We start from the raw sequence: 25,612 nt of genomic DNA on the forward strand, positions 1-25,612 counted from the left end.
GTACAAGAACTAAAATACTGCCCCACACCCACCAACTGCCCATATGAAGTAACCCTATCTCAGCATGATCCATATTCCTCAATGGTACAGAAACAACCAGAAATATACCTACAACTTCCTACACCCAACAACCCAACACCAACCCATGTCCACCCCAAGCAAACCTATAACAACCACTACACCCACCAACCCCCACTGAAGCCATTTATTCAGCTCTTGCAGCTTCCACCAGTGCTCATACATATATTTCCACCACCAACATCAAACCAGCCCGACACCAACTTGTGACCACACCAAGCAAACCAATACTCACCACTACCCACCACCCCCCACAGAAGCCATTTGCTCAGCTCTTGCAGCTTCCACCAGTGCTCATACTCACAGTATCTGCCATCCTGCTTCCTTATCAGAGACACTTGTGATCAGCTGCTCTTCTACTTCTTCTTATATAGGAGGTCTGCTGAGGGTGGAGCCAGTCAGGAGGGAGGGATCACTCCGCCCACTGCTCCCTGGACTGACAATTGTTCCAGAACCGCTCATTACAGAGAATGAATGAAATGTGGATCCGCTGTGACTGAGCATGGGTCGTCCATCGTCACTCTGCTGGGATGTCACCACTCACCACAAACAGCAAGGGGGTAAAAGAGGACTATCCTCAAAGTCATTTCTACACCACAAAGGGGGAGATTTCCTAACACTGGAGGGTGCAAAATCTGCTGCAGCTGTGCATGGGAGCCAATCAGCTTCTACCTTCAGCTGGATCAATGAAGCTTTGACAGGAAAACCTGGAAGCTGATTGGTTTCTATGCAGAGCTGCACCAGATTCTGGACTCTCCAGGTTTAGGAATACAACCGCAAAGTAACAATTTACATTACCTGATACACATTACATCATATGACATCATATGAGACCCCTGACATCACATGAGATGCATGACATCATATGAGACCCCTGACATCACATGAGATGCATGACATCATATGAGACCTCTGACATCACATGAGATGCATGACATCATATGAGACCCCTGACATCACGTGAGATGCATGACATCACATGAGACCTCTGACATCACATGAGATGCATGACATCACAAGACCCCTGACATCACATGAGATGCATGACATCACGAGACCCCTGACATCACATGAGATGCATGACATCATATGAGACATAAAAGATATAAAAACAAAGATAAGTGGCAACAGAAAAAGTCCAAGTGGTCCATCGAGTCTGTTTCCTTTTTTAATTGCTTCGTAATTTATTTATTTATTATATTGGTGTGTTGTCTGAGTCTAGATCCATGTTTGCCCCAAGCATGTCTGAAGCCACTTACTGCTGACTGACTCACTACCTCTGCTGGAGGTCTATTCCAACCATCAACTACCCTTTCAGGAAAATATGACTTTCTAAGATGAGTTGGGAACTTTCCTCCAGTCAGTTGGAGGTCATGTCCCGTGTTCTTCATCTTGGCTTCATACTGAACATCCTGCCCTCCAGAACCTTATTCCCCCTCTTGATGTACTGAAAGGTTTTGGTCATGTCCATCCTTTCCCTTCTTTCCTCCAGACTGTACATATGAAGTTCCTGCAGTCTCTCCTGATATGTTTGATCCCTCAGACCTTTCACCATTTGTGTTCCCCGTCTCTGGACTCGTTCTATCTCATCAATATCTTTATGGAAGTGAGATCTCCAGAACTGGACACAGTATTCTAAATGAGGTCCAACTAAAGATCCATGTAGAGGACCCAGGACCTCCAATACATCAGATGAGAGGCATGACATCCCAGGAATTGTCATTACTGATCCTAGTATGGGGGGGCACGGCACAACCAGGCGCCCCATAGTGGACGTGCTAAAATTATGATTATTATTATACAGGATTTATGGCGCCAACAGTTTGCGCAGAGCTTTACAATATAACGGGAGACAATACAATTACAATACATTTCAGTACATAAGGAATAAGAGGGCCCGGCTCATGGAGTTTACAATCTAAAGGAAGGGGGAGGTGATACAAAAGGTGATAGCTGCGGGGGATGATCTCGTGGAGGTGATTCAGATTGGCAGAGAAGGGTGGAGCACACTGAGTGGAAGCCAGTGGAGGGATTGGTAGAGAGGGATGGAGGACACTGAATGGAGGCCAGTGGAGGGATTGGCAGAGAGGGGTGGAGGACACTGAGTGGAAGCCAGTGGAGGGATTGGCAGAGAGGGGTGGAGGACACTGAGTGGAGGCCAGTGGAGGGATTGGCAGAGAGGGGTGGAGGACACTGAGCGGAGGCCAGTGGAGGGATTGGCAGAGAGGGGTGGAGGACACTGAGAGGAGGCCAGTGGAGGGATTGGCAGAGAGGGGTGGAGGACACTGAGCGGAGTTCAGTGGAGGGATTGGCAGACAGGGGTGGAGGACACTGAGAGGAGGTCAGTGGGGGGATTGGCAGAGAGGGGTGGAGGACACTGAGAGGAGGCCAGTGGGGGGATTGGCAGAGAGGGGTGGAGGACACTGAGCGGAGGCCAGTGGGGGGATTGGCAGAGAGGGGTGGAGGACACTGAGCGGAGGTCAGTGTAGGGATTGGCAGAGAGGGGTGGTGGACACTAGTGGAGGGATTGACAGAGAGAGGTGGAGGACACTGAGTGGAGGTCAGTGGAATGATTGGCAGAGAGGGGTGGAGGACACTGAGCGGAGGTCAGTGAAGGGATTGGCAGAGAGGAGTGGAGGACACTGAATGGAGGCCAGTGGAGGGATTGGCAGAGAGGGGTGGAGGACACTGAATTGATGCCAGTGGAAGGATTGGCAGAGAGGGGTGGAGGACACTGAGTGGAGGTTAGTGGAGGGATTGGCAGAGAGGGGTGGAGGACACTGAGTGGAGGCCAGTGAAGGGATTGGCAGAGAGGGGTAGAGGACACTGAGTGGAGGCCAGTGAAGGGATTGGCAGAGAGGGGTGGAGGACACTGAGTGGAGGCCAGTGGAGGGTTTGGCAGAGAGGGGTGGAGGACACTGAGTGGAGGCCAGTGGAGGGATTGGCAGAGAGGGGTGGAGGACACTGAATGGAGGCCAGTGGAGGGATTGGCAGAGAGGGGTGGAGGACACTGAGTGGAGGCCAGTGAAGGGATTGGAAGAGAGGGACAGCAGTCGCTGATCAGTTGGTAAGATGTATGAGTCTAGCAGCAGCATTCATAATAGACTGAAGGGGGGATAGCCTGTGTAATGGTAGACCAGTGAGGAGGGAGTTGCAGTAATTGAGGCGGGATAAAACCAAGGCGTGGATGAGTTGTTTTGTGGTGTCATTGGTCAGGAAGGGGCGGATTTTGGAAATGTTCTGGAGGTTGAGGCGGCAGGATTTAGCCAGTGAGTGGATGTGGTGCCCAAAGGAGAGGTCAGAGTCTAGGATTACGCCCAGCACCCTGGCATGAGGGGAAGGACCAATGGTTGTGCTGTTGATCTTAATGGTAAAGTCATGAGTGGAGGATTGGGGGGGAGGTAATATTACAGCTCAGTTTTTGAAAGATTGAGTTTCCGGTAGTGGTGTGACATCCATGCTGATTTGTCGCTCAGTAGATTTGTGATACGTGAGGAGATTGAGGTGGTGAGCTGGGGAGTGGAGAGATAGATCTGGGTGTCATCAGCAAAATGGAAAATGGATTTCTTAACCCCTTCAGCACCAGAACTCTCCTCATGGCCGGTCACACTCGTCCTGCAGGAGATACATTCCACTACAACTTGGGACATCTGTACATCTGGGTATGAGAGGTCTGTGACAACTTCAATGCAATTTACCTTCAATTTGCTTGGGGCAAACACAGATCTAGACTCAGACAAAATACTTACCAACAAATAAATAAATAAACAAGGATACATTTAAAAAAGGAAACAGACTCGATGGAGCACTTGGATTTTATTCTGCTGTCACTTATCTTTGTTATTATATTTTTTATGTCTCATATTATGTCATACACCTCATGTGATGTCATAGGTCTCATATTATGTGATCATATCCCCCCCTTATGTATTATACATGGAGATCATATCCCCCCTTATGTATTATACATGGAGATCATATCCCCCCTTATGTATTATACATGGAGATCATATCCCCCTTATGTATTATACATGGAGATCATATCCCCCCCTTATGTATTATACATGGAGATCATATCCCCCCTTATGTATTATACATGGAGATCATATCCCCCTTATGTATTATACATGGAGATCATATCCCCCTTATGTATTATACATGGAGATCATATCCCCCCCTTGTATTATACATGGAGATCATATCCCCCTTATGTATTATACATGGAGATCATATCCCCCCTTATATATTATACATGGTGATCATATCCCCCCTTATGTATTATACATGGAGATCATATCCCCCTTATGTATTATACATGGAGGTCATATCCCCCCTTATGTATTATACATGGAGATCATATCCCCCTTATGTATTATACATGGAGATCATATCCCCCTTATGTATTATACATGGTGATCATATCCCCCTTTATGTATTATACATTTAGATTATATCCCCCTTATGTATTATACATGGAGATCATATCCCCCCTTATGTATTATACATGGTGATCATATCCCCCCCCCCTTATGTATTATACATGGAGATCATATCCCCCTTATGTATTATACATGGAGCTCATATCCCCCTTTATGTATTATACATTTAGATCATATCCCCCTTATGTATTATACATGGAGATCATATCCCCCCTTATGTATTATACATGGAGATCATATCCCCCTTATGTATTATACATGGAGATCATATCCCCCTTATGTATTATACATGGAGATCACATCCCCCCTTATGTATTATACATGGAGATCATATCCCCCCCTTATGTATTATACATGGAGATCATATCCCCCCTTATGTATTATACATGGAGATCATATCCCCCTTATGTATTATACATGGAGATCATATCCCCCCTTATGTATTATACATGGAGATCACATCCCCCCTTATGTATTATACATGGAGATCATATCCCCCCCTTATGTATTATACATGGAGATCATATACCCCCTTATGAATTATACATGGAGATCATATCCCCCTTATGTATTATACATGGAGATCATATCCCCCCTTATGTATTATACATGGTGATCATATCCCCCCTTATGTATTATATATGGAGATCATATCCCCCCTTATGTATTATACATGGAGATCATATCCCCCTTATGTATTATACATGGAGATCATATCCCCCCTTATGTATTATACATGGAGATCATAACCCCCCTTATGTATTATACATGGAGATCATATCCCCCCTTATGTATTATATATGGAGATCATATCCCCCCTTATGTATTATACATGGAGATCATATCCCCCTTATGTATTATACATGGAGATCATATCCCCCCTTATGTATTATACATGGAGATCATATCCCCCCTTATGTATTATATATGGAGATCATATCCCCCCTTATGTATTATATATGGAGATCATATCCCCCTTATGTATTATACATGGTGATCATATCCCCCCTTATGCATTATACATGGAGATCATATCCCCCCTTATGTATTATACATGGAGATCATATCCCCCTCTTATGTATTATATATGGAGATCATATCCCCCCTTATGTATTATACATGGAGATAATATCCCCCCCTTATGTATTATACATGGTGATCATATCCCCCCCCTTATGTATTATACATGGAGATCATATCCCCCCTTATGTATTATACATGGAGATCATATCCCCCCTTATGTATTATACATGGAGATCGTATCCCCCTTATGTATTATACATGGAGAGCATATCCCCCTTATGTATTATACATGGAGGTCATATCCCCCCTTATGTATTATACATGGAGATCATATCCCCCTTATGTATTATACATGGAGATCATATCCCCCTTTATGTATTATACATGGAGATCATATCCCCCCTTATGTATTATACATGGAGATCATATCCCCCCTTATGTATTATACATGGAGATCATATCCCCCCTTATGTATTATATATGGAGATCATATCCCCCCTTATGTATTATACATGGAGATCATATCCCCCTTATGTATTATACATGGAGATCATATCCCCCCTTATGTATTATATATGGAGATCATATCCCCCCTTATGTATTATATATGGAGATCATATCCCCCCTTATGTATTATACATGGTGATCATATCCCCCCTTATGCATTTTACATGGAGATCATATCCCCCCTTATGTATTATACATGGAGATCATATCCCCCCTTATGTATTATATATGGAGATCATATCCCCCCTTATGTATTATATATGGAGATCATATCCCCCCTTATGTATTATACATGGTGATCATATCCCCCCTTATGCATTATACATGGAGATCATATCCCCCCTTATGTATTATACATGGAGATCATATCCCCCTCTTATGTATTATATATGGAGATCATATCCCCCCTTATGTATTATACATGGAGATAATATCCCCCCCCTTATGTATTATACATGGTGATCATATCCCCCCCCTTATGTATTATACATGGAGATCATATCCCCCCTTATGTATTATACATGGAGATCATATCCCCCCTTATGTATTATACATGGAGATCGTATCCCCCCTTATGTATTATACATGGAGATCGTATCCCCCTTATGTATTATACATGGAGGTCATATCACCCCCCTTATGTATTATACATGGAGATCATATCCCCCCTTATGTATTATACATGGAGATCATATCCCCCCTTATGTATTATACATGGAGATCATATCCCCCCTTATGTATTATATATGGAGATCATATCCCCCCTTATGTATTATATATGGAGATCATATCCCCCTTATGTATTATACATGGTGATCATATCCCCCCCTTATGTATTATACATGGATATCATATCCCCCTTATGTATTATACATAGAGATCATATCCCCCCTTATGTATTATACATGGAGATCATATCCCCCTTATGTATTATACATGGTGATCATATCCCCCCTTATGTATTATACATGGAGATCGTATCCCCCCTTATGTATTATACATGGAGATTATATCCCCCCTTATTTATTATACATGGAGATCATATCCCCCCTTATGTATTATACATGGAGATCATATCCCCCTTTATGTATTATACATGGAGACATTATCCCCCCTTATGTATTTATACATGGGGGTCAGGTCCCCACCCCCTTAATCTCCTCTTCTCTGTAGAGAATACATTCAGTTCCTCTAATCTCTCCTCATAGCTGAGTTCCTCCATGCCTCGTATCAGTTTGGATCCCTTCTCTGTACGTCCTCTTTTTGTGAATTGGTGCCCAAAACTAGACTGCATATTCTAAATGAGGTGTTACTAATGATTTGCACTTTGGGGGGGGAAGGGGGGGAAATCTCTCTGGAGTCTATAATTTTTTATTTTTTTTGTACAAGAGGATTTTGCTTTCTTTAGAACTCGCAGCTTGCATGCAATTATTAAGCTCATGATCTGTCGGAAGCCCCAGATCCTTCTCCACCATTGACCCCCCCAGTTGTACCCCCCCCCCAGTATGTATGATGCATATTCTTATCTCCCAAGTGCAGAACATTACATTTATCAACATTAACCCTCATTGGCCCCATTGTCCCCCAATTACACAGAGCATTGAGGTCGGATGTAAGTTGGAGACATCCTGGAAGGACGTTATTCCCCGGCACAGCTTGGTGTCATCTGCAAAGACTGGAACGGGATTTAAGTTCAGGCCCATTATCATTTATAAATATATTAAAAAGGAAGGGTCCCAACACTGAGCCTTGGGGTACCACACTAATAACCCTGAGCCTTGGGGAACCCCACTAATAACACTGAGCCTCGGGGTACCCCACTAATAACACTGAGCCTTGGGGTACCCCACTAATAACCCTGAGCCTTGGGGAACCCCACTAATAACACTGAGCCTTGAGGTACCCCACTAATAACCCTGAGCCTTGGGGAACCCCACTAATAACACTGAGCCTTGGGGTACCCCACTAATAACCCTGAGCCTTGGGGAACCCCACTAATAACACTGAGCCTTGGGGTACCCCACTAATAACCCTGAGCCTTGGGGTACCCCACTAATAACACTGAGCCTTGGGGTACCCCACTAATAACCCTGAGCCTTGGGGAACCCCACTAATAACACTGAGCCTTGAGGTACCCCACTAATAACCCTGAGCCTTGGGGAACCCCACTAATAACACTGAGCCTTGGGGTACCCCACTAATAACCCTGAGCCTTGGGGAACCCCACTAATAACACTGAACCTTGGGGTACCCCACTAAACCCTGAGCCTTGGGGAACCCCACTAATAACCCTAGACCAGAGTATGAATTAACCACTACTCCCTGAATACGATCTTTTAGCCAGTTTTCTACCATTTACATACGGATTTTTCCAGCCCGTAGACATGACTTTACACAGTGTCTTTGACATTGGCTGAACCTCAATGACCAGGTTGTCCTCTAGTTGAGAATCACAATGCATTCAAAGGACCCCTGACTGGAAATGGGGTGTGTAGTACAGTCTTGCTGGGCAAAGAGAGAAAGCCTGAAAAGTGCCCCACATCAGGAATAGCTGGTTGAGTACAACACACAAGAACCTATACGGAAATAGTTGCAATACTGTCAAGGAAATATGAACCAGTAAGCATGTGAAAGATGAATCTCACTGCTTTAGGTAAAAGTCAATCAAAGGCTCTTATGCCACATCCCAGGGATCAAAGAGCAGCCTAGGGTGGCCAGTGAATGGTAGACGGTGGCACCAGATCTGCATGGCACACACAAGCTGGAGCCCATCAGCTGGACTAGAAAAGAGCCTCCGCTAATAGGGGAGTGCTACCTGGGGGCAGCCAAAGCTCAGCTCTGCCTATTGACTAGATGGGAAAGAGAGCCCAGCCCTGGAGAGCACACACAGTTTGTGTTGCCTAGGGAAGCACAATCTAACTAGACCACTGGTTTGGGCTGTTGATTCTATACCCCAACAAAAACAGACAGCACAAATCTGTATCCGGTCCTCCAATTCTCAGAGTGTGTTTTGGGGAGACATAGGCTTGAATCCAAAGTACAACTTCTCCAAAAGTCCCCCAGGCATACACATTCCATAGAATAGAGCCCCCTCAAATACCAGGTCCCATAGTCAGTAGACTAGCCTGCAGTCCTCTCCATAATCCCCTGTCCTGATTGGGGTTATCACAGTAGGTCTATGGAGGAGGGAGTTACAAGAAGTCCAGAGATAAGGGTGTGAATAATTTGCTTAGTGGTTTCAGTGATGAAAATGGGCATATTTTGGAGATGTTACAGAGGTGAAGTCGACAAGGTCTGCACAGTGATTGGATTTGGGGCTGAAAAGACAGGTCAGAGTACAGAAGTACACCTAGTACCCTGGCATGAGAGGGAAGGACTGATAGTTGTATTATTGATCTTGAGGGGGAAGGGAGCAGTCAGGAGGGAATATTATGAGCTCAGTTTTAGAAAGATTGAGTGTGAGGAAGTGGTAGGACATCCATGCCGATATGTCAGTTAATATGTTAGCAATGCAAGAGGAGACTGAAGGCGTGAGGAGTAGAGAGATAGTTTTGAGTGTCAGAGATGACACTGGAAGCCATGGGAGTTTATCAAGTGACCAAGGGAGGAGGTGTAGATAGAGAAAAGGAGGAGAGGTCCATGGACAGAACCTTGGAGAGACCTACAGAAAGGAAGTGGAGAAGGAAACCATAAAAAGGTCAAACGAAGTGCTGCGATGGGTAAGAAGAGAATCAGGAGAGGTCATAGTCTTGAAGACCAAAAAAGTGGAGGTTGAGCAAATGGTCAACAGTATGATAGGCCACAGAGATGTAGGAGTATGGAGTAGTGGCCATTGGTTTCAGCAGTTGAGTTTTAGTAGAACAGTTTCAGTGAAGTGTAGCAAGCAAAACCCAGACTGAGGGGTCAAGGCGATTGTTGTCAGTGAGGAAGGAGTTCAGACAGTTGTGGACAACACATTCGTAAAGTTGAGGTAAACGGGAGCAATGAGATGGTTTTTAGTTTAAGGCTCGTGGGGTCTTTAAACATGTGCTGATCACCCCCATACTTTAAGAGGGGAAGATGCCACTACAGAGTTAGAGATTGAAGTAGTAAGTGAGCATATGATAGAAAGGATTGCTGTAGTTGTGAGGGAATGGGTCAAGCCAACAGTAGTAGCAAGGTCAAAAGTGGAAAGCGTTGAGGGTGGTTTTGTTCAGGATATGTTGAGTGGGATCAATATCGGTGCAGTGGAGATGTCCCCACACAATGCCTCCATCTTGTTATTGAAGCAATCTCGTGAGCAGCAAGTTACTGGGTGGAGGTGGAGAAAGTACAGCGTTGAGACGAGGACTGGATGATAGAATTAAAGAGCGTGACAAAGTAGGCTTGTCTGGCAAATGGGCAGAAGGCATATTATTCTAAGAAGGCAGATTTCTATAGAGAAAATACTTGCTGGGATCTGGTTTTACTCCACAATCACTCCAGGGCACGGCTATGTCTCTTCAGATTTCTGGTGTCATCTGTCTGCCGATGTTGTAATGGTCAGGGCCTGATAACTAGTGAGAGGAGCAAGTGAATCCAGTGTTTGAGAGAACGGTTTAATCCAGCACTGATTTGATGAAGCCCACCTCCTGCAATCCAGCTGACCCCCCCCAATCACCACAATAAGTACAGCAGCTCTCCTCATTTGGAACACAGTTTGCATATAGAATTTGTCATTCCAATCTCTGACTCACTGGAAACGGCAATAGTGTGGTCATGGAAACACTTTGACCAGGGACTTAATGTCACTTTTTTGGGGAAAATAACAAGAAAAGTCAAACAATTAAAACAAATCAGTGAGAATTCAGCCTTTTTTACTTAATGGTTAAAGCTTGCAGGAGACAGACATTTTTAAAACCATTTAATAATCAGAAAGTCTTGGCCTTACTGGACATCCATGAAATCAGCCTACACATGCAGGAAAAGCAGCATTAGCACCCTCTTGGTTACTGCGTGCCTTTTGAAAGTAATGCAACAAATGTCCAGCAGGAGGGCGCTATGCAGCAGGCAGGGATGCTATCCACCACAGCAATCAATACAAAGTCAGTTTAGAGCTGAATAAACAATGATCAGACACAATACAGCTCATTGGAGTTTATTTGAAATGTGGATGAAATTCATTTCTAGTAAATGATCTGAGAAAAAACACAAGGTCTGTCTATATGAGCAGCAAGGATGTAGATTGTAGGGAGGGGTGTTACGAAACCAGAAAAACCCCTTCATCCACTATGGCCACCACAGAGCCTGGATATGAACACGTGGGACAGGCGGCTCCTCCATTTTTGGATTCTTCATTTTATTGTGATGGACTTGAGCTGGAGGTGTCTCACGGCCAAGTAGGAGATCTCCTTTGTGGGGAAGCGGACTGGAAATGAGAAAGGATTTCCTGTAGGTAATTGTATGGTGATCTTGTCTAGTGCAAACTGGAAGCAAGCCTGTAAGAGAGGTAACAGTGTCAACTTTCTAGACAAAAGAAAAAACCCATCAATGAGTGCTGGCCATAGAGACCATCACCAAAATACTTCAACTAAACTTTATTACATAAGATATATGCATGCATTCTTTATGTGTTGCATTTAATTAATGGATAGTCAAAAAAAACAGAAGGATACACTTCCATTGCAATTTTATGGACAATCTGTCACCTAAACAAATGACTGGAGCCCTCAGGAGATCAATAGCTGTTGGCCAGTTTGGAGTCCTGATCTGCCAGCCAGTCTCACCCAGGGTTCCTTCAGAGGCTTCTAGGGGTTCCTGGAGCTTTGGCTGATTAACCTCCAATTTGATAGAGTGCTTATTTTGGGCCCAACACCACTTGGTGGGGCCAGCTTCATGACACAGATTAACTTTTTCACTGCCTGTAAGTGGCATTTTGACCACTGGCCACCAATGTAAGGGGCATTGCCCCCACTCACTACCAATGAGATGGTTTTGGAAGGGGTTCCCCAAAGACATAACTATGCCCCAGAGGAACCCTTGAGATTTTTGAAAGGCTGCTGTATGCCACACAGATATAGCATCTACACTACAGGCCAATGGTTAGCATTGGGAAAGTGCTGTGACTCAACTGCACTGGGGCTCTGGCATTTGACAGTGAATCCTAGGGGGCAGGGCTTAACATTTGATGTGTTTATCAAAGGGAAGGTTATGCCTCTGTTCATGGTGATCTGCACATCTCTATTGATAACAAACCATATCTGCAAAGAATCCAAATCTTGTACTTTCTAGAGTGTTAAACAGTATCCCCCTTCCAGGGCTGCCAAATACACATTTGTCCTGATAAAGGCCCCATCTGCCACTGTCCCAGCCATGGCTCCAATTCATACATGTCCATGGACAAGGGGCCCATCTACCATGACAGACTTGGGTAAATGAGAGCCATTATTCTGGGGCAGTTATTTTATACTACCCCATATAAAATTAAGGCTTGTCACAGTTTGAGGATTTCTGCCCCCAGAAATGAATTTAGATGAACAGAGCATTCATCAGCAGTAATATCCATTCCCTGCATCTCCCTCACTCTGGTATTTTCTCTGTATCCTCAACCTGGCACACAGGCATGTCTCTCCATAAACAGAAAATACCAGAGTAGTAGTATGATGCCAATGATCTTATGTTCCCAGCCCCCCCCCCCCCACTCCCCAGATTCAGCCTTTACAGGGGACTTTCAGTGTCAGGAATTACTGTATCCCCATTCCCTCTTCCTATTATCACAAAACATTTTCAAACCACCACATTTAAAACCAAAAATGTTTTAAAAATGTGACTGCAAAATTCTCAGCCATTAATCTGAGCAACCGAAACCATTTGCTAGGAATTATATCATAGGCCACAATGGCAGCATGATGGAATCTATTGGACATTCCCATCTTTCATGGAATGAGCTGAAGGGGCAAACATAGCAGAGTCTATATACACTGGACTTAAGCCATCACTGGCTGCCTACTGCATCTTTCAGAGATGTGTCCAATATGAACAGTGACGCCTCTTGGCACCATCCAACATGCCCATCCCAGTGTAGACAACCATGGTGTCAGATCCCTCCTGGAAGGGGAAGAAACTTTCCCTCTGCTCTTCTCCCCAGACATTGTCCACCATTGAGTTCATAACTATCATGAGCTGGACTCCTTCATAGTCAAATCGAGGACTAAAGTGTAGCACAAGATTCTTCTCATCTGTTCCCAAGATGATGGCAAACCTAGAAAGACAGAAACCATTATTCTACTCAGCTGACCTTGTCAGATATAGTACTCAAGTCATTCACCAGTGGTACTCCCATGGGAGTCAGAGGTACTTCAGTCTCCAAAAATATTAGTCAATTACTAATTGGGAGGCAGAACACTAAAGGTTAGCTTGTATAACATGGGGCCCTGCTAATACATCTCTATACCAAAAGTACCTAAAGTAAACCTGTAGCCTGGATATAAACAAACATATGGTTGTCTACATATTGAGTGCCAAATAAACTTTGAGACAAGCCCTCACTGATATTTGTAGTTGCAGCCACTGTGGAACAATTCATCCTGAATATTTGCAAGAGAAACAGTGAAGTGATTCAGGTCTGGTCTAAGCTCTCTGCGATTCCATGCTACTAGTGTGGGAGGAAGGGTGATCTGAGCTGCGAGTCAATGCTGTGGAAGGGAGAAGGGTGAATTGGGCCAAGGAGTCACCACTAGGCGGGAGAGCTAACCACATTAAAGCTGAGCTACTGAGTCCCTGCAAGAAGGAAGAGCCGAGAAGTCACTACTATGTGCCCTTTCACTCCCTGTTGCCATTCCTGAGGTGTTGGACCTTTAACTAGGTATGCAGTAGGGACGAAGTGCTATCTGCTATTAATAATTGAGGATAAATTCCTCCGCAGTGCCTGCAGCTATAAAGTTTATTGGAGTCCAGGAGAAAAAAAAAAGTGTAGCAGAACGCATGTCAGTTATTTTATATGATGCAATTTTGTAACAATGCAGAAACCCAAATGATTGAGCTAAACATGCTCTGAGCCAAACAATCTGTCAGGTATATGAAGGACCGAGCATACCAAAACCCCAGCGAGGGGGGATCAGTAGGATGTTCTGTACACAAAGCACACTTTTCTACTTTTGCAAGTTAAACTTTTGGCAAATTATTCTACAGAGAAAATATATAATAAATAGCTGAGGGGAGAAACATGACTTACTCTTTACAGTCCAATGGAATGAAGCCCTCCACCTCCACGGAGTGACCAGGTTTGAGGCTGATGCTATCGAAGGTAACAGTCTGTATGGGAGGAGAGAATTATTACACCGATTATAGACAGAAGAGATCTCATGGTTGCAGCTACTGAACTCAGAATAAATATAGGATTTGAGGGTCGCAGCACTTTGTTGAGAGATTTGTGGAGAATGGAGGGAGCACAGACTACCCCGGCCGATCACAAATGTATTCTAAGGACTTCACAATATATACATTTTCTATTATAAATGTTCATGTCATGTATGGCGGCTGCCCAGAGCTTTATACAAGTTATAGTCCCATCTACAGACAGCCGGATGGTGCCAATTACTGACCGGCACAAGGCCTGCCCAGCATTCATGTTTAGTAATGTACTTGGTACAGGGGCGGACTGACCATTTGGAAACTCGGGCACTGCCTGAGGGTCAGTAGGGGGCCCCATGATATGCCCCTGGTACCTTTTTCATAGGCTTGAGTTTGGGCAAGAACACAGGGGCCCCATGATCCCCTATTGCCCAGGGGACCCATGAGTTGTCAGTCCACTCCTGACTTGGTATGTACAGTATGAATTGATTTCTAGTCAGCATGTTTGTCAAGAGTACATCAAAATGTCTGATGGGTCTGGCACAAGGCCTGCCCAGCATTCATGTTTAGTAATTATGTTCTTGGTGTGTATAGTAAGAATTGAATTCTGGTCAGCATGTTTGTTATGTGTTCATAAAATATCTGATCTGTCTGGAGTATCCCCCCTACCCCCTTCCCACCCCACATAGAAAAAAAGTTAATGATCTGGAACAATGGGTGAACCCCCAGAAGATGGACATCTCAGATCAGGACCGTTATATTTATAAAGCCAAACAGAATATAATCACAAAATACAGAGACATGAAAATAAGGAGTCACTAAGAGCAAAGAATCGTGTATATGGAGCAGCTGCTAAAAACACAAGTTTAGGAGCATCTGGCTTTTATTGGCCAAAAGCTCCTAAACTCAACTCCATAAAAGCCTATGTATCCCCTGTACTGTACACACAGGCTTTTAGCAGAGTTCAGGAGCTGCCACAGTTAGACAAAGTTATCCTCCCTCTCCCGAACATAGAAGAACCACATTCAGGTTAGGAACATTTTGATCACCGGCCACAGGAAAACAAAACAGCAAAATCACAATATCTTAGTTGCTACATTTTCCTGCAGTCAGGGTAAGCTCATATACATGGAGCCTAAATCTGTAAAGGAAATAATCCATACCAGTATATACCCAATATTAAGAAAATCCAGGAAGGCCGACCCAGCTCTGTGCCAGGACAGGAAAACGCATTCAGCACACCCTAAATAGTAAAAGAAAAAAACAAAACTACACAAACAAGATCATAACCTACACCAATCTATACCCATCACCACCCAAACTTAGCAACTAAATGCCCCCCTGACATATCAATGGCCTCCTCCAGCAACACCATACCAACCACTGCCAACATCCCAACCACTGCCAACATACCAACCACTGCCAACATCCAGCAACCTTATAACCTCCACTTTCCTCAGCCCCCAACACTAGGCCCGTCGCCGCCCTCAGCCCCCAACACTTCGCCCGTCGCCGCCCTCAGCCCCCAACACTATGCCCGCCGCCGCCATCAGCCCCCAACACTACGCCCGTTGCAGCCCTCAGCCCCCAACACTACGCCCGTCGCAGCCCTCAGCCCCCAACACTACGCCCGTCACCGCCCTCAGCCCCCAACACTACGCCCGTCGCAGCCCTCAGCCCCCAACACTACACCCGTCGCCGCCCTCAGCCCCCAACACTACGTCCGTTGCCGCCCTCAGCCCCCAACACTAGGCCCGTCACCATCCTCAACATTACACCTACCATCCCTCACAGAAGCCAGTTGCTCAGCTCTTGCAGCTTCCACCAGTGCTCATACATGCACCAGATTCTGGACTCTCCAGGTTTAGGAATTCAACCTCAAAGTGACAATTTACATTACCTGCCCACATCCCCCAACACAATACCAACCACTACATCACAACCAGCAACACTATACTGATACACATCATATGAGACACACAAGAAACAAAAACAAAAATAAGTGACAGCAGAAAAAAGACCAAGTGCTCCATTGAGTCTGACTCTTTATTTTGTAAATTGTTTTTATTTTGGGTTTTTTTTTACTTTTGATTTTTTATTACCTTTTTTTGTCTAGATCCATGTTTGCCCCAAGCATGTCTGAAGCCACTTACTGCTGACTGATTCACTACCTCTGCTGGAGGTCTATTCCAACCATCAACTACCCTTTCAGGAAAATATGACTTTCTAAGATGAGTTGGGAACTTTCCTCCAGTCAGTTGGAGGTCATGTCCCGTGTTCTTCATCTTGGCTTCATACTGAAAATCCTGCCGTCCAGAACCTTATTCCCCCTCTTGTTGTCTTGAAAGGTTTTGGTCATGTCCATCCTTTCCCTTCTTTCCTCCAGACTGTACATATGACGTTCCTGCAGTCTCTCCTGATATGTTTGATCCCTCAGACCTTTCACCATTTGTGTTCCCCGTCTCTGGACTCGTTCTATCTCATCAATATATGACTACTGCAACTCCCTCGTCACTGGCCTACCCAAGTGCAGGCTCTCCCCACTCCAGACCATCCTGAACTCAGCTGCCAGACTCATCCACCTCACCACCCGCTCCACCTCTGCCACCCCCCTCTGCCTCTCCTTCCACTGGCTCCCGATTGCCCAACGCATCAAATTTAAACTCCTAACCCTGACCTACAAAGCCGTTCACAACACTGCCCCTGACTACCTCACCAACCTGATCACCAAGTACCACCCTACCCGTACCCTTCGCTCCTCACAGGACCTCCTTCTATCCTGCTCCCTGGTCTCCTCCTCCCATGCACGACTGCAGGACTTCTCCAGGTCCTCCCCCATCCTCTGGAACTCACTGCCCCAATCCATCAGACTGTCGCCTTCCCTATTCACATTCAGGCGCTCCCTCAAAACCCATCTCTTCAGGGAAGCCTACCCCATCCTCACCTAACGGCCATCCTCCCTCATTCCTCCCACCACTTCATCCCCCTCAGCCACTTCCTACTGTACCTTTACCCCCTCCCTCCTAGATTGTAAGCTCGTAAGAGTAGGGCCCTCTTACCCCTCGTACGTTGTTTGTTGTTGTTGTACTGTGCCATGTATTGTCCAGCGCTGAGCAAACCCTTTGGCGCTATATAAACTCGTAGTAATAATAATAATCAATATCTTTATGGAAGTGATAGCTCCAGAACTGGACACAGTATTCTAAATGAGGTCCAACTAAAGATCCATGTAGAGGACCCAGGACCTCCAATACATCACATGAGACGCATGACATGCCAGGAATTGTCATTACTGATCCTAGTATGGGGGGGGGCACGGCCCAGCCAGGCGCCCCATAGTGGATATTCTCTGCTGAAACTGGATCCTAACTTCGTAAGCACCAGACCTTTCCTCATGGCCGGTCTCACTCGTCCTGCAGGAAGATGCATTCTTCTGCATGGGTAACCTGAGACATCTGTGCACCTGGCTATGGGTGGTGTGAAAAGCCTGTGCACCTGGCTATGGGTGGTATGCTAGTTCTTTGCAGTTGGGGTGTGACAAATTATTTAATTTACCTGCGAGTGGTTATGTTAAGGCTCATTTATGTGTATATATATATCACACACAATGTTTGACCACAAGGCCCTGATTGCCGATCTCATTTCTTGAGGCTCTTCCAGGACAGTACAAATAATCTTCCAATTACATTTTTTGAAAGCATTTAGTAAGAAGCTTGGGGATTCGCATGGGGTTGTATACTCCTGAATATATATTTTGTTTACTATGCTGGCACCAGTGAAATATAGCATCCTCATAACAGATGTGGCGCTGATCAGGGATGCTGACAATATTTAAAATATATCTAAAAAAACACACTTGATCACCATTGTAACACTGCACTCAGAGGTGGTGATGAGGGATTTATACTTTATTTGCAGTTACACTGAAGATCATTGTGATAGCAAAGTTTAATGGTCATGAAAGGGGTTAACCATTCAGGACAATGAGTGACTGGCTACAGATAATCACATGGTACTAGGATTGGGCCAATCACAGCTGTTATGAACAAATTCATTCCTAACAGCTTTGTTATGAATGTGATTAACTGGGCTCCAAGGACCAGGATCCAGATTCCAGTGTCTGGGGGACACAGCCAGGGGTGCATTTACCACAAGCCACTTGCATAGGGTGGCAAATTTCAGGCACCTCTCCCCAGAAGGGATAGAAGGGACACAGGTGGGATCCGAGAAAGGCTGCATGATGGTGTCTGTAGAGCCTGACTCTCGTTCCCGGGGATATCTGGAGCTGTGAAGAGGAGTGTTTTTCTCCATTGCATGTGTGTGGGGGGGGGGGGGGTTAGTGGAAGGGGTGTTGGTCAATGTCAGGCTCTCTCCGTGGGGCAGACAATCGTGCTAGGGGAGCACAAAACCTAAATACACCACTGGGCACAGCAGTTGTGTGGGGACGGCCTGGCACCCCTCTTAGCCCAAGCTGCCAAAGTGATGTTCATGGTCTGTCTGCTGGTGCCAACCAGCTGCAGTCTATCCACTGACTGGTTGGCAATTTCCACTTCCTTTACTATACTGCTGCAATTACCACACCCAATGCTACTACTATTACCATCTTACTACAACTAGTACTACTCCTATCACTACCAATGCTATGCCATTACTACCACACTTCTGCTAGAACTGCTCCTACCCCTCCTCCACCCAACGTATCTTATACCCCCTGCTACAAATATTACATTTTCTCAACACTATCCTTCCTATGCTGCCACCACTTTACTCCCCATGCTATGTAGTTACTACTACCCCTAGTCTACTACCCGTACACTGAGACTAAAGCTGCTCCAGCATCTCCTTCCCCTGCTGGAGTACTACTACATTCACTGCCACAGATACTGTGTACCTTCTAAGGCTACATTCACACTTGAACATTTTGTAGCTTGAAGCTCCAAAAACCTCAAATTGTTCTCTATGGTGCCCGTTTGTGTGATCAGGTGTGAACAGGCACCATAGAGAACAAATTTTATTTCCTCAAGTTTGAGCTTCAGAACTTAAAGCTACAAGTGGCTCAAGTGTGAATGCAGCCTAAAGGTAATGCAACAAACCTCCAGCAGGAGGGCGCTATAGACTACAGCAATGAATACAGAGTCAGTTTAGTGCTCAATAATAAGATTGATCAGACACAATAGAGCTCATTGGATTTTATTTGAAATGTGGATGAAATTCATTTCTAGCAAGTGATCTGAGCAAAGCACAATGTATGGCTACATGAGCAGCAAGGAGGCAGATTGGAAGGAGAAGGGTACAAGACAGGATAACATTTCTCTCCATCCATTATGGCCATTTAACAAGAGCCGGGATATGGACACGTGGGAGAGGTGGCTCCTCTATTGCAGATTCTTCATGTCAGTGTGATGGACTTTAGCTGGAGGGTTTCCAAAGCCAAGTAGGAGATCTCATTTATGGGAAAGCGGACTGGAAATGTGAGAGGATTTCCAGTAGGCAATTGTATGGTGATCTTGTCTTGCTCAAACAAGAAGGAAACCTGTAAGAAAAGATGGCAGTGTCAGCTTGCTGGACTAAGGAAGGATGTGCTTCTGAAGCTGCAATGTTTTAGTAACAGGGTCTGAGGACGGTCTGTCATCTAGATCAATGACTGGAGCCCTCAGATCAATAGCTTATGGCCAGTCTGAAGGAACCCTGGGTGAGAATGGCCAGCAGACCTGGACTCCAGAGGTTTCTAGGGGTACCTAGACTTGTGGCCAATTAAACTACCATTTGATGGTACCTGCCTATTTTTGGACCCTCAACACAAGTTTGTGGAGCCAGCTTCATGACACAAATTCTCACTGCCTATAAGAGTGGCATTTTGACCACTACCAGAAATGGGGCAACACACTGAAATGGTTTTAGCAAGGGTTTCCCAGAGATCAAAAAAATTTCAATGGTTTCACTGGGGCCAGTGGTGGAGAGGCTGCTGTATGCCATGCAAGCTATACAACATCTACACTACATGCCATGTATTAGAACCATGAAAGTGCTAAAGGCTCTGTTCTACAGGATTCCCTGTCAGATGACAATCTCCCCCTTCCAGGAGCCCCAATACACACCTCTTAGCCATGGCTCAAGTGAGCCCTTGGACAAGGGTCTCATCTACCATGACTGGCTTAGGGTAAAACACGATTTAAAGTTGCAGGCCAGCCCCCCACTACTCCCCAGATTGAGACTTTACAGAGTCCATGTCAGGGATTTCCTTATCCCTATTCCCTCGTTTTCCTAAAATATTCATCCAACATGTATGACATCAATGACATGCATACACAAAATGGCTTGCAAAATGTTTTCATGTAACATTTTCCTTCCGACAACCATTAATGTTACCAACAGCAACCATTTGCCAAGTGGTATATCAATGGCAGCATGATGGAATCCATTGCATCTTCCCATGTGGAAGGGTCTCATCCTCCATTGAATGAGCTGAAGGATTGACCCATCATAGCAAAGAAAGCCTATATACCCTTTACCTAAGCCATCACTAGCTGCCTACTGCATCTTTTAGAGACTGATGTGTCCAATATGAACAGTGATGACACTTTGCCCCATCCACCATTTTTCCTTCCCCTCCCAGTGTAGACATACCGTGGTGTCCGATCCCTTCTGGAAGGGGAAGAAGTTTTCCTTCTGCTCTTTTCCCCAGACACCGTTCACCATTGAGTTCAAGTTTAACACGAGCCGGTCTTGACCATAGGAAAAGCGAGGATTAAAGTGTAGCACATAATTCTTCACATCTGTTCCCAAGTTTATGGCAAACCTAGAAAGACAGAAAAAGCAAATATTCTGCTTAGTTCTGGTCAGATATAGTACTCGAGTCCTTCACCTGTGGTACTCGGGTGGGAGAAGTACCTCTGATTCACATACAAGGTCACAATTATGTCAGATAATATTTTTGGAGACAAACCGACAGTTTGCTTGAAAAACATGGGGTCCTGGTAATACTCTGTCCATATCCAGGCTACAGGTTCACTTTAGGTACTCTTGGCATAGACTTTTCTACATATACTAAAAAAAAAAAAAAAAAAAAAAGAAAGTAACTAAGCTCTGAGAGATTCCCTCACTGACATTTGTAGTTGCAGCCACTGGAGAATTTCTCCTGAAAGTTCACAAGAGAAAAACAGTAACATCATTCAAGTCTGGGAGGATGTCACCAGCACACCAAGGATCACCAATATGGGTCCAAACATTTTAATGAATGATTACATAGTTACAGTGTGGCAACATATTGGAGTCTTGCAGTCACCCCTCATCAGGCATGTGGTCGGTTCCAGCCGACGGTCACTTATACACAGCCATTTTTAAAGCAGGAACGTGTGTGTTGGGATGGGCGTGCAGAGAGGTTGAGATCAGACTTGAATGACCGTGTTCAATCCAAATAGACAGGGAGAAGGGTGATCTGAGCTGTTGGGTCACTGTTGTGGGAGGGAGAAGGGTGAACGGGGCTAAGGTGTCACTGCTAGGAGGGGGAGCTGAGAAGTCACTACTACTTTGTGCCCTTTCACTCCCTCTTACCATTGGACCTCTAACTAGGTAATTAGTAGCGATGAAGCGCTTTACTGTAGATTGAGGAAAAAATCCTCCACAGTGCCTGCAGCTATACAGTTTGGTGAGGTCCAGGAGGAGAGAGATAGAAGTCAGCTGGCATCTCATATGGGGAAATTGTGTCAATGTAGACACAAACATTTAAGCTAAGTTTGCTGTAAGCAACACAATGTCAGGCATTTGAGGGACCACGCATGCCGAATTCCCAGCGTGTAGGGGTCAGTAGGATGTACTGTACATGGAACACTTTCCTGCTTCTTCAAGGTAAACTTTAGGCAAATTATACAGAGAGCAGACATCTATTGTATAATAAGTAGCTGAGGATGGAACCGTGACTTACACTTCACAGTCCACCGGAATGAAGCCCTTCACCTCCACCGAGTGACCAGGTTTGAGGCCGAGGTTATAAAAGGTAAAAGTCTGTATGGGAGAAATTAGAGAATTATTACTCCCTGTATAATGGGGGGGGGGGGGATTATTACACCATTTATAGACAGGAGAGACATCTGATGGCTGCACTCAGAATAAGTTTGGGATTTCTGTGGGTGGCAGCACTTTGTGGGAGAGTGGAGGAGCTCAGACATCCCCAGCAGATCACAAATGTCTGATAACACATCAATGACATGACAATATATACATTTTCTCTAACATTCATGTCATGTATGCCGGCTGCCCAGACCTTTATAAGGTATAGTCCCATCTACAGACAGCCGGATGGTGCCAAGGCCTGCCCAGCATTCATGTTTAGTAATTATGTACTTGGTGGGTACAGTATGAATTGAATTCTGGTCAGCATGTTAGTTTGTCATCATGTGTGCATCAAATATCTGATCTGTCCAGCGTATTCCCCCTACACCCTTCCCACCCCCAGCTTCCATCCTGCATGGAAAGAGTTAATATGGCACAAATGGTTTAACCCAGAGCGGATGGACATGTCACATCTCAGAACCGGACCGTTTATAACACTGCACATTAGTATAAATCACAGAGGGGAAGGCATGGATATAATGAGCCACTATGGGCAAGTGTGGAGGAGGGGAGTGTGAGCCATACCAGTATATACCCAATATTAAGACAGCCCAGCTCTGTGCCAGAACACCAAAATACATGCATTATAACCTAAACTGAAACAAATCCACAGCCAACAACCCCACATCAAGCCACCCTATACTCACCATAATCCACATTTCTCAATGGTACACCAACTAGAACCAGAAACTATATTCACACACCAAAATATGTCCACCCCAAGCAAACCTATATCAACCAACACACCACATTTGTTCACCTTTGCAGCTCCCACTAGTAGTGAACATAATCATACACATATGAAGGGGGGGGGGGAATCCCAGTATATACCCAATACTAAGCACACACAGGAAGGCAGACCAAGCTCTGTGCCAGAACACCAAAACACATACATCCCACCCTACATAGATGGATGTACAAGAACTAAAATACTGACCCACACCCACCAACTGCCCACATCAAGCAACCCTATCTCAGCATGATCCATATTCCTCAATGGTACAGAGACAACCAGAAATATACCTACAACTTCCTACACCCAACAACAACCTATGTCCATGCCAAGCATACCTGTAACAACCACTACACCCACCACTACCTACAGAAGCCATTTGCTCAGCTCTGGCAGCTTCCACCAGTGCTCATACATATACCTCCACCACCAACATCAAACCAGCCCGACATCAACTTGTGTCCACACCAAGCAAACCATTACACACCATCCCCCACAGAAGCCATTTGCTCAGCTCTTGCAGCTTCCACCAGTGCTCATACTCACAGTATCTGCCATCCTGCTTCCTTATCAGAGACACTTGTGATCAGCTGCTCTTCTACTTCTTCTTATATAGGAGGTCTGCTGAGGGTGGAGCCAGTCAGGAGGGAGGGATCACTCCGCCCACTGCTCCCTGGACTGACAATTGTTCCAGAACCGCTCATTACAGAGAATGAATGAAATGTGGATCCGCTGTGACTGAGCATGGGTCGTCCATCGTCACTCTGCTGGGATGTCACCACTCACCACAAACAGCAAGGGGGCAAAAGAGGACTATCCTCAAAGTCATTTCTACACCACAAAGGGGGAGATTTCCTAACACTGGAGAGTGCAAAATCTGCTGCAGCTGTGCATGGGAGCCAATCAGCTTCTACCTTCAGCTGGATCAATGAAGCTTTGACAGGGAAACCTGGAAGCTGATTGGTTTCTATGCAGAGCTGCACCAGATTCTGGACTCTCCAGGTTTAGGAATTCAACCGCAAAGTAACAATTTACATTACCTGATACACATTACATCATATGACATCATCAGGAACGGACTGACAACTCATGGGGCCCCCGGGCAATAGGGGATCATGGGGCCCCTGTGTCCTTGCCCAAACTCAAAAAAGCCTATGAAAAAAGTACCAGGGGCATCTCATGGGGCCCCCTACTGACCCCAGGCCCTCGGGCAGTGCCTGAGTTTCCAAATGGTCAGTCCGCCCCTGGAGAGCATATTAGACCCCTGACATTACAAGAGATGCATGACATAATATGAGTCATAAAAAATATAAAACATAGATAAGTGACAGCAGAAAAAAGTCCAAGTGGTCCATCAAGTCTGCATCCTTTTTTAAACGTATCCTTGTTGTTTGCCCCAAGCATGTCTGAAGCCACTTACTGCTGACTGACTCACTACCTCTGCTGGAGGTCTATTCCAACCATCAACTACCCTTTCAGGAAAATATGACTTTCTAAGATGAGTTGGGAACTTTCCTCCAGTCAGTTGGAGGTCATGTCCCGTGTTCTTCATCTTGGCTTCATACTGAACATCCTGCCCTCCAGAACCTTATTCTCCCTCTTGATGTATTGAAAGGTTTTGGTCATGTCCATCCTTTCCCTTCTTTCCTCCAGACTGTACATATGAAGTTCCTGCAGTCTCTCCTGATATGTTTGATCCCTCAGACCTTTCACCATTTGTGTTCCCCGTCTCTGGACTCGTTCTATCTCATCAATATCTTTATGGAAGTGAGATCTCCAGAACTGGACACAGTATTCTAAATGAGGTCCAACTAAAGATCCATGTAGAGGAATCGGGACCTCCAATACATCACATGAGAGGCATGACATCCCAGGAATTGTCATTACTGATCCTAGTATGGGGGGGCACGGCACAGCCAGGCGCCCCATAGTGGACGTGCTAAAATTATGATTATTATTATACAGGATTTATGGCGCCAACAGTTTGCGCAGAGCTTTACAATATAACGGGAGACAATACAATTACAATACATTTCAGTACAGAAGGAATAGGAGGGACCGGCTCATGGAGCTTACAATCTAAAAGAAGGGGGAGGTGATACAAAAGGTGATAGCTGCGGGGGATGATCTCGTGGAGGTGATTCAGATTGGCAGAGAAGGGTGGAGGACACTGAGTGGAGGTCAGTGGAAGGTTTGGCAGAGAGGGTTGGAGGACACTGAATGGAAGCCAGTGGAGGGATTGGCAGAGAGGGATGGAGGACACTGAGTGGAGGCCAGTGGAGGGATTGGCAGAGAGGGGTGGAGGACACTGAGCGGAGGTCAGTGAAGGGATTGGCAGAGAGGGGTGAAGGACACTGAGCGGAGGTCAGTGGAGGGATTGGCAGAGAGGGGTGGAGGACATTGAATTGAT

General features: G+C 45.3%; 3 protein-coding genes across 5 annotated transcripts in view; 1 reads left to right on the plus strand and 2 right to left on the minus strand.

Moving 5' to 3' along the window:
- LOC149436291 (galectin-1-like) overlaps positions 1–25,612 on the plus strand; it is a 391,735-nt gene that overhangs the window by 159,322 nt on the left and 206,801 nt on the right. The gene's annotated exons all lie outside the window — the stretch shown is intronic.
- LOC149436298 (galectin-1-like) lies at positions 11,168–15,786 on the minus strand. Its single transcript, XM_089661746.1, has 4 exons — positions 15,739–15,786; positions 14,239–14,318; positions 13,095–13,266; positions 11,168–11,503 (listed from the first exon to the last, which is right to left on the minus strand). Exons 1-4 carry the CDS (start codon positions 15,784–15,786, stop codon positions 11,360–11,362), a joined length of 444 nt encoding a protein of 147 aa, XP_089517872.1. The 3' UTR covers positions 11,168–11,359.
- On the minus strand, positions 19,532–23,128 carry LOC149436299 (galectin-1-like). The gene is made up of 4 exons (XM_089661747.1): positions 23,117–23,128; positions 22,282–22,361; positions 20,985–21,156; positions 19,532–19,890 (listed from the first exon to the last, which is right to left on the minus strand). The coding sequence occupies exons 1-4, from the start codon at positions 23,126–23,128 to the stop codon at positions 19,747–19,749; spliced, it is 408 nt and encodes a 135-aa protein (XP_089517873.1). The 3' UTR covers positions 19,532–19,746.

The sequence above is a fragment of the Staurois parvus genome, unplaced genomic scaffold (assembly GCF_062004578.1).
Source record: "Staurois parvus isolate SC_StPar_1 unplaced genomic scaffold, SC_StPar_1.0 ptg001381l, whole genome shotgun sequence".
Classification (NCBI taxonomy): domain Eukaryota; kingdom Metazoa; phylum Chordata; class Amphibia; order Anura; family Ranidae; genus Staurois; species Staurois parvus.

Excerpts from the sequence above, each read along its gene's own strand:
- LOC149436298 (XM_089661746.1), bottom strand. The coding sequence starts at position 15,786 with ATGTTGGCAGTGGTTGGTATGTTGGCAGTGGTTGGGATGTTGGCAGTG. Across the intron at positions 14,319-15,738 it reads TGGTTGGGATGTTGGCAGTG|ACTGTTACCTTCGATAGCAT; the intron begins GTTGGTATGGTG and ends CCTCCCATACAG. Across the intron at positions 11,504-13,094 it reads AGGAGGGATCTGACACCATG|GCTTGCTTCCAGTTTGCACT; the intron begins GTTGTCTACACT and ends CCTCTCTTACAG.
- LOC149436299 (XM_089661747.1), bottom strand. Across the intron at positions 21,157-22,281 it reads ATTCCGGTGGACTGTGAAGT|GTTTGCCATAAACTTGGGAA; the intron begins GTAAGTCACGGT and ends CTGTCTTTCTAG. Across the intron at positions 19,891-20,984 it reads AGAAGGGATCGGACACCACG|GTTTCCTTCTTGTTTGAGCA; the intron begins GTATGTCTACAC and ends CTTTTCTTACAG.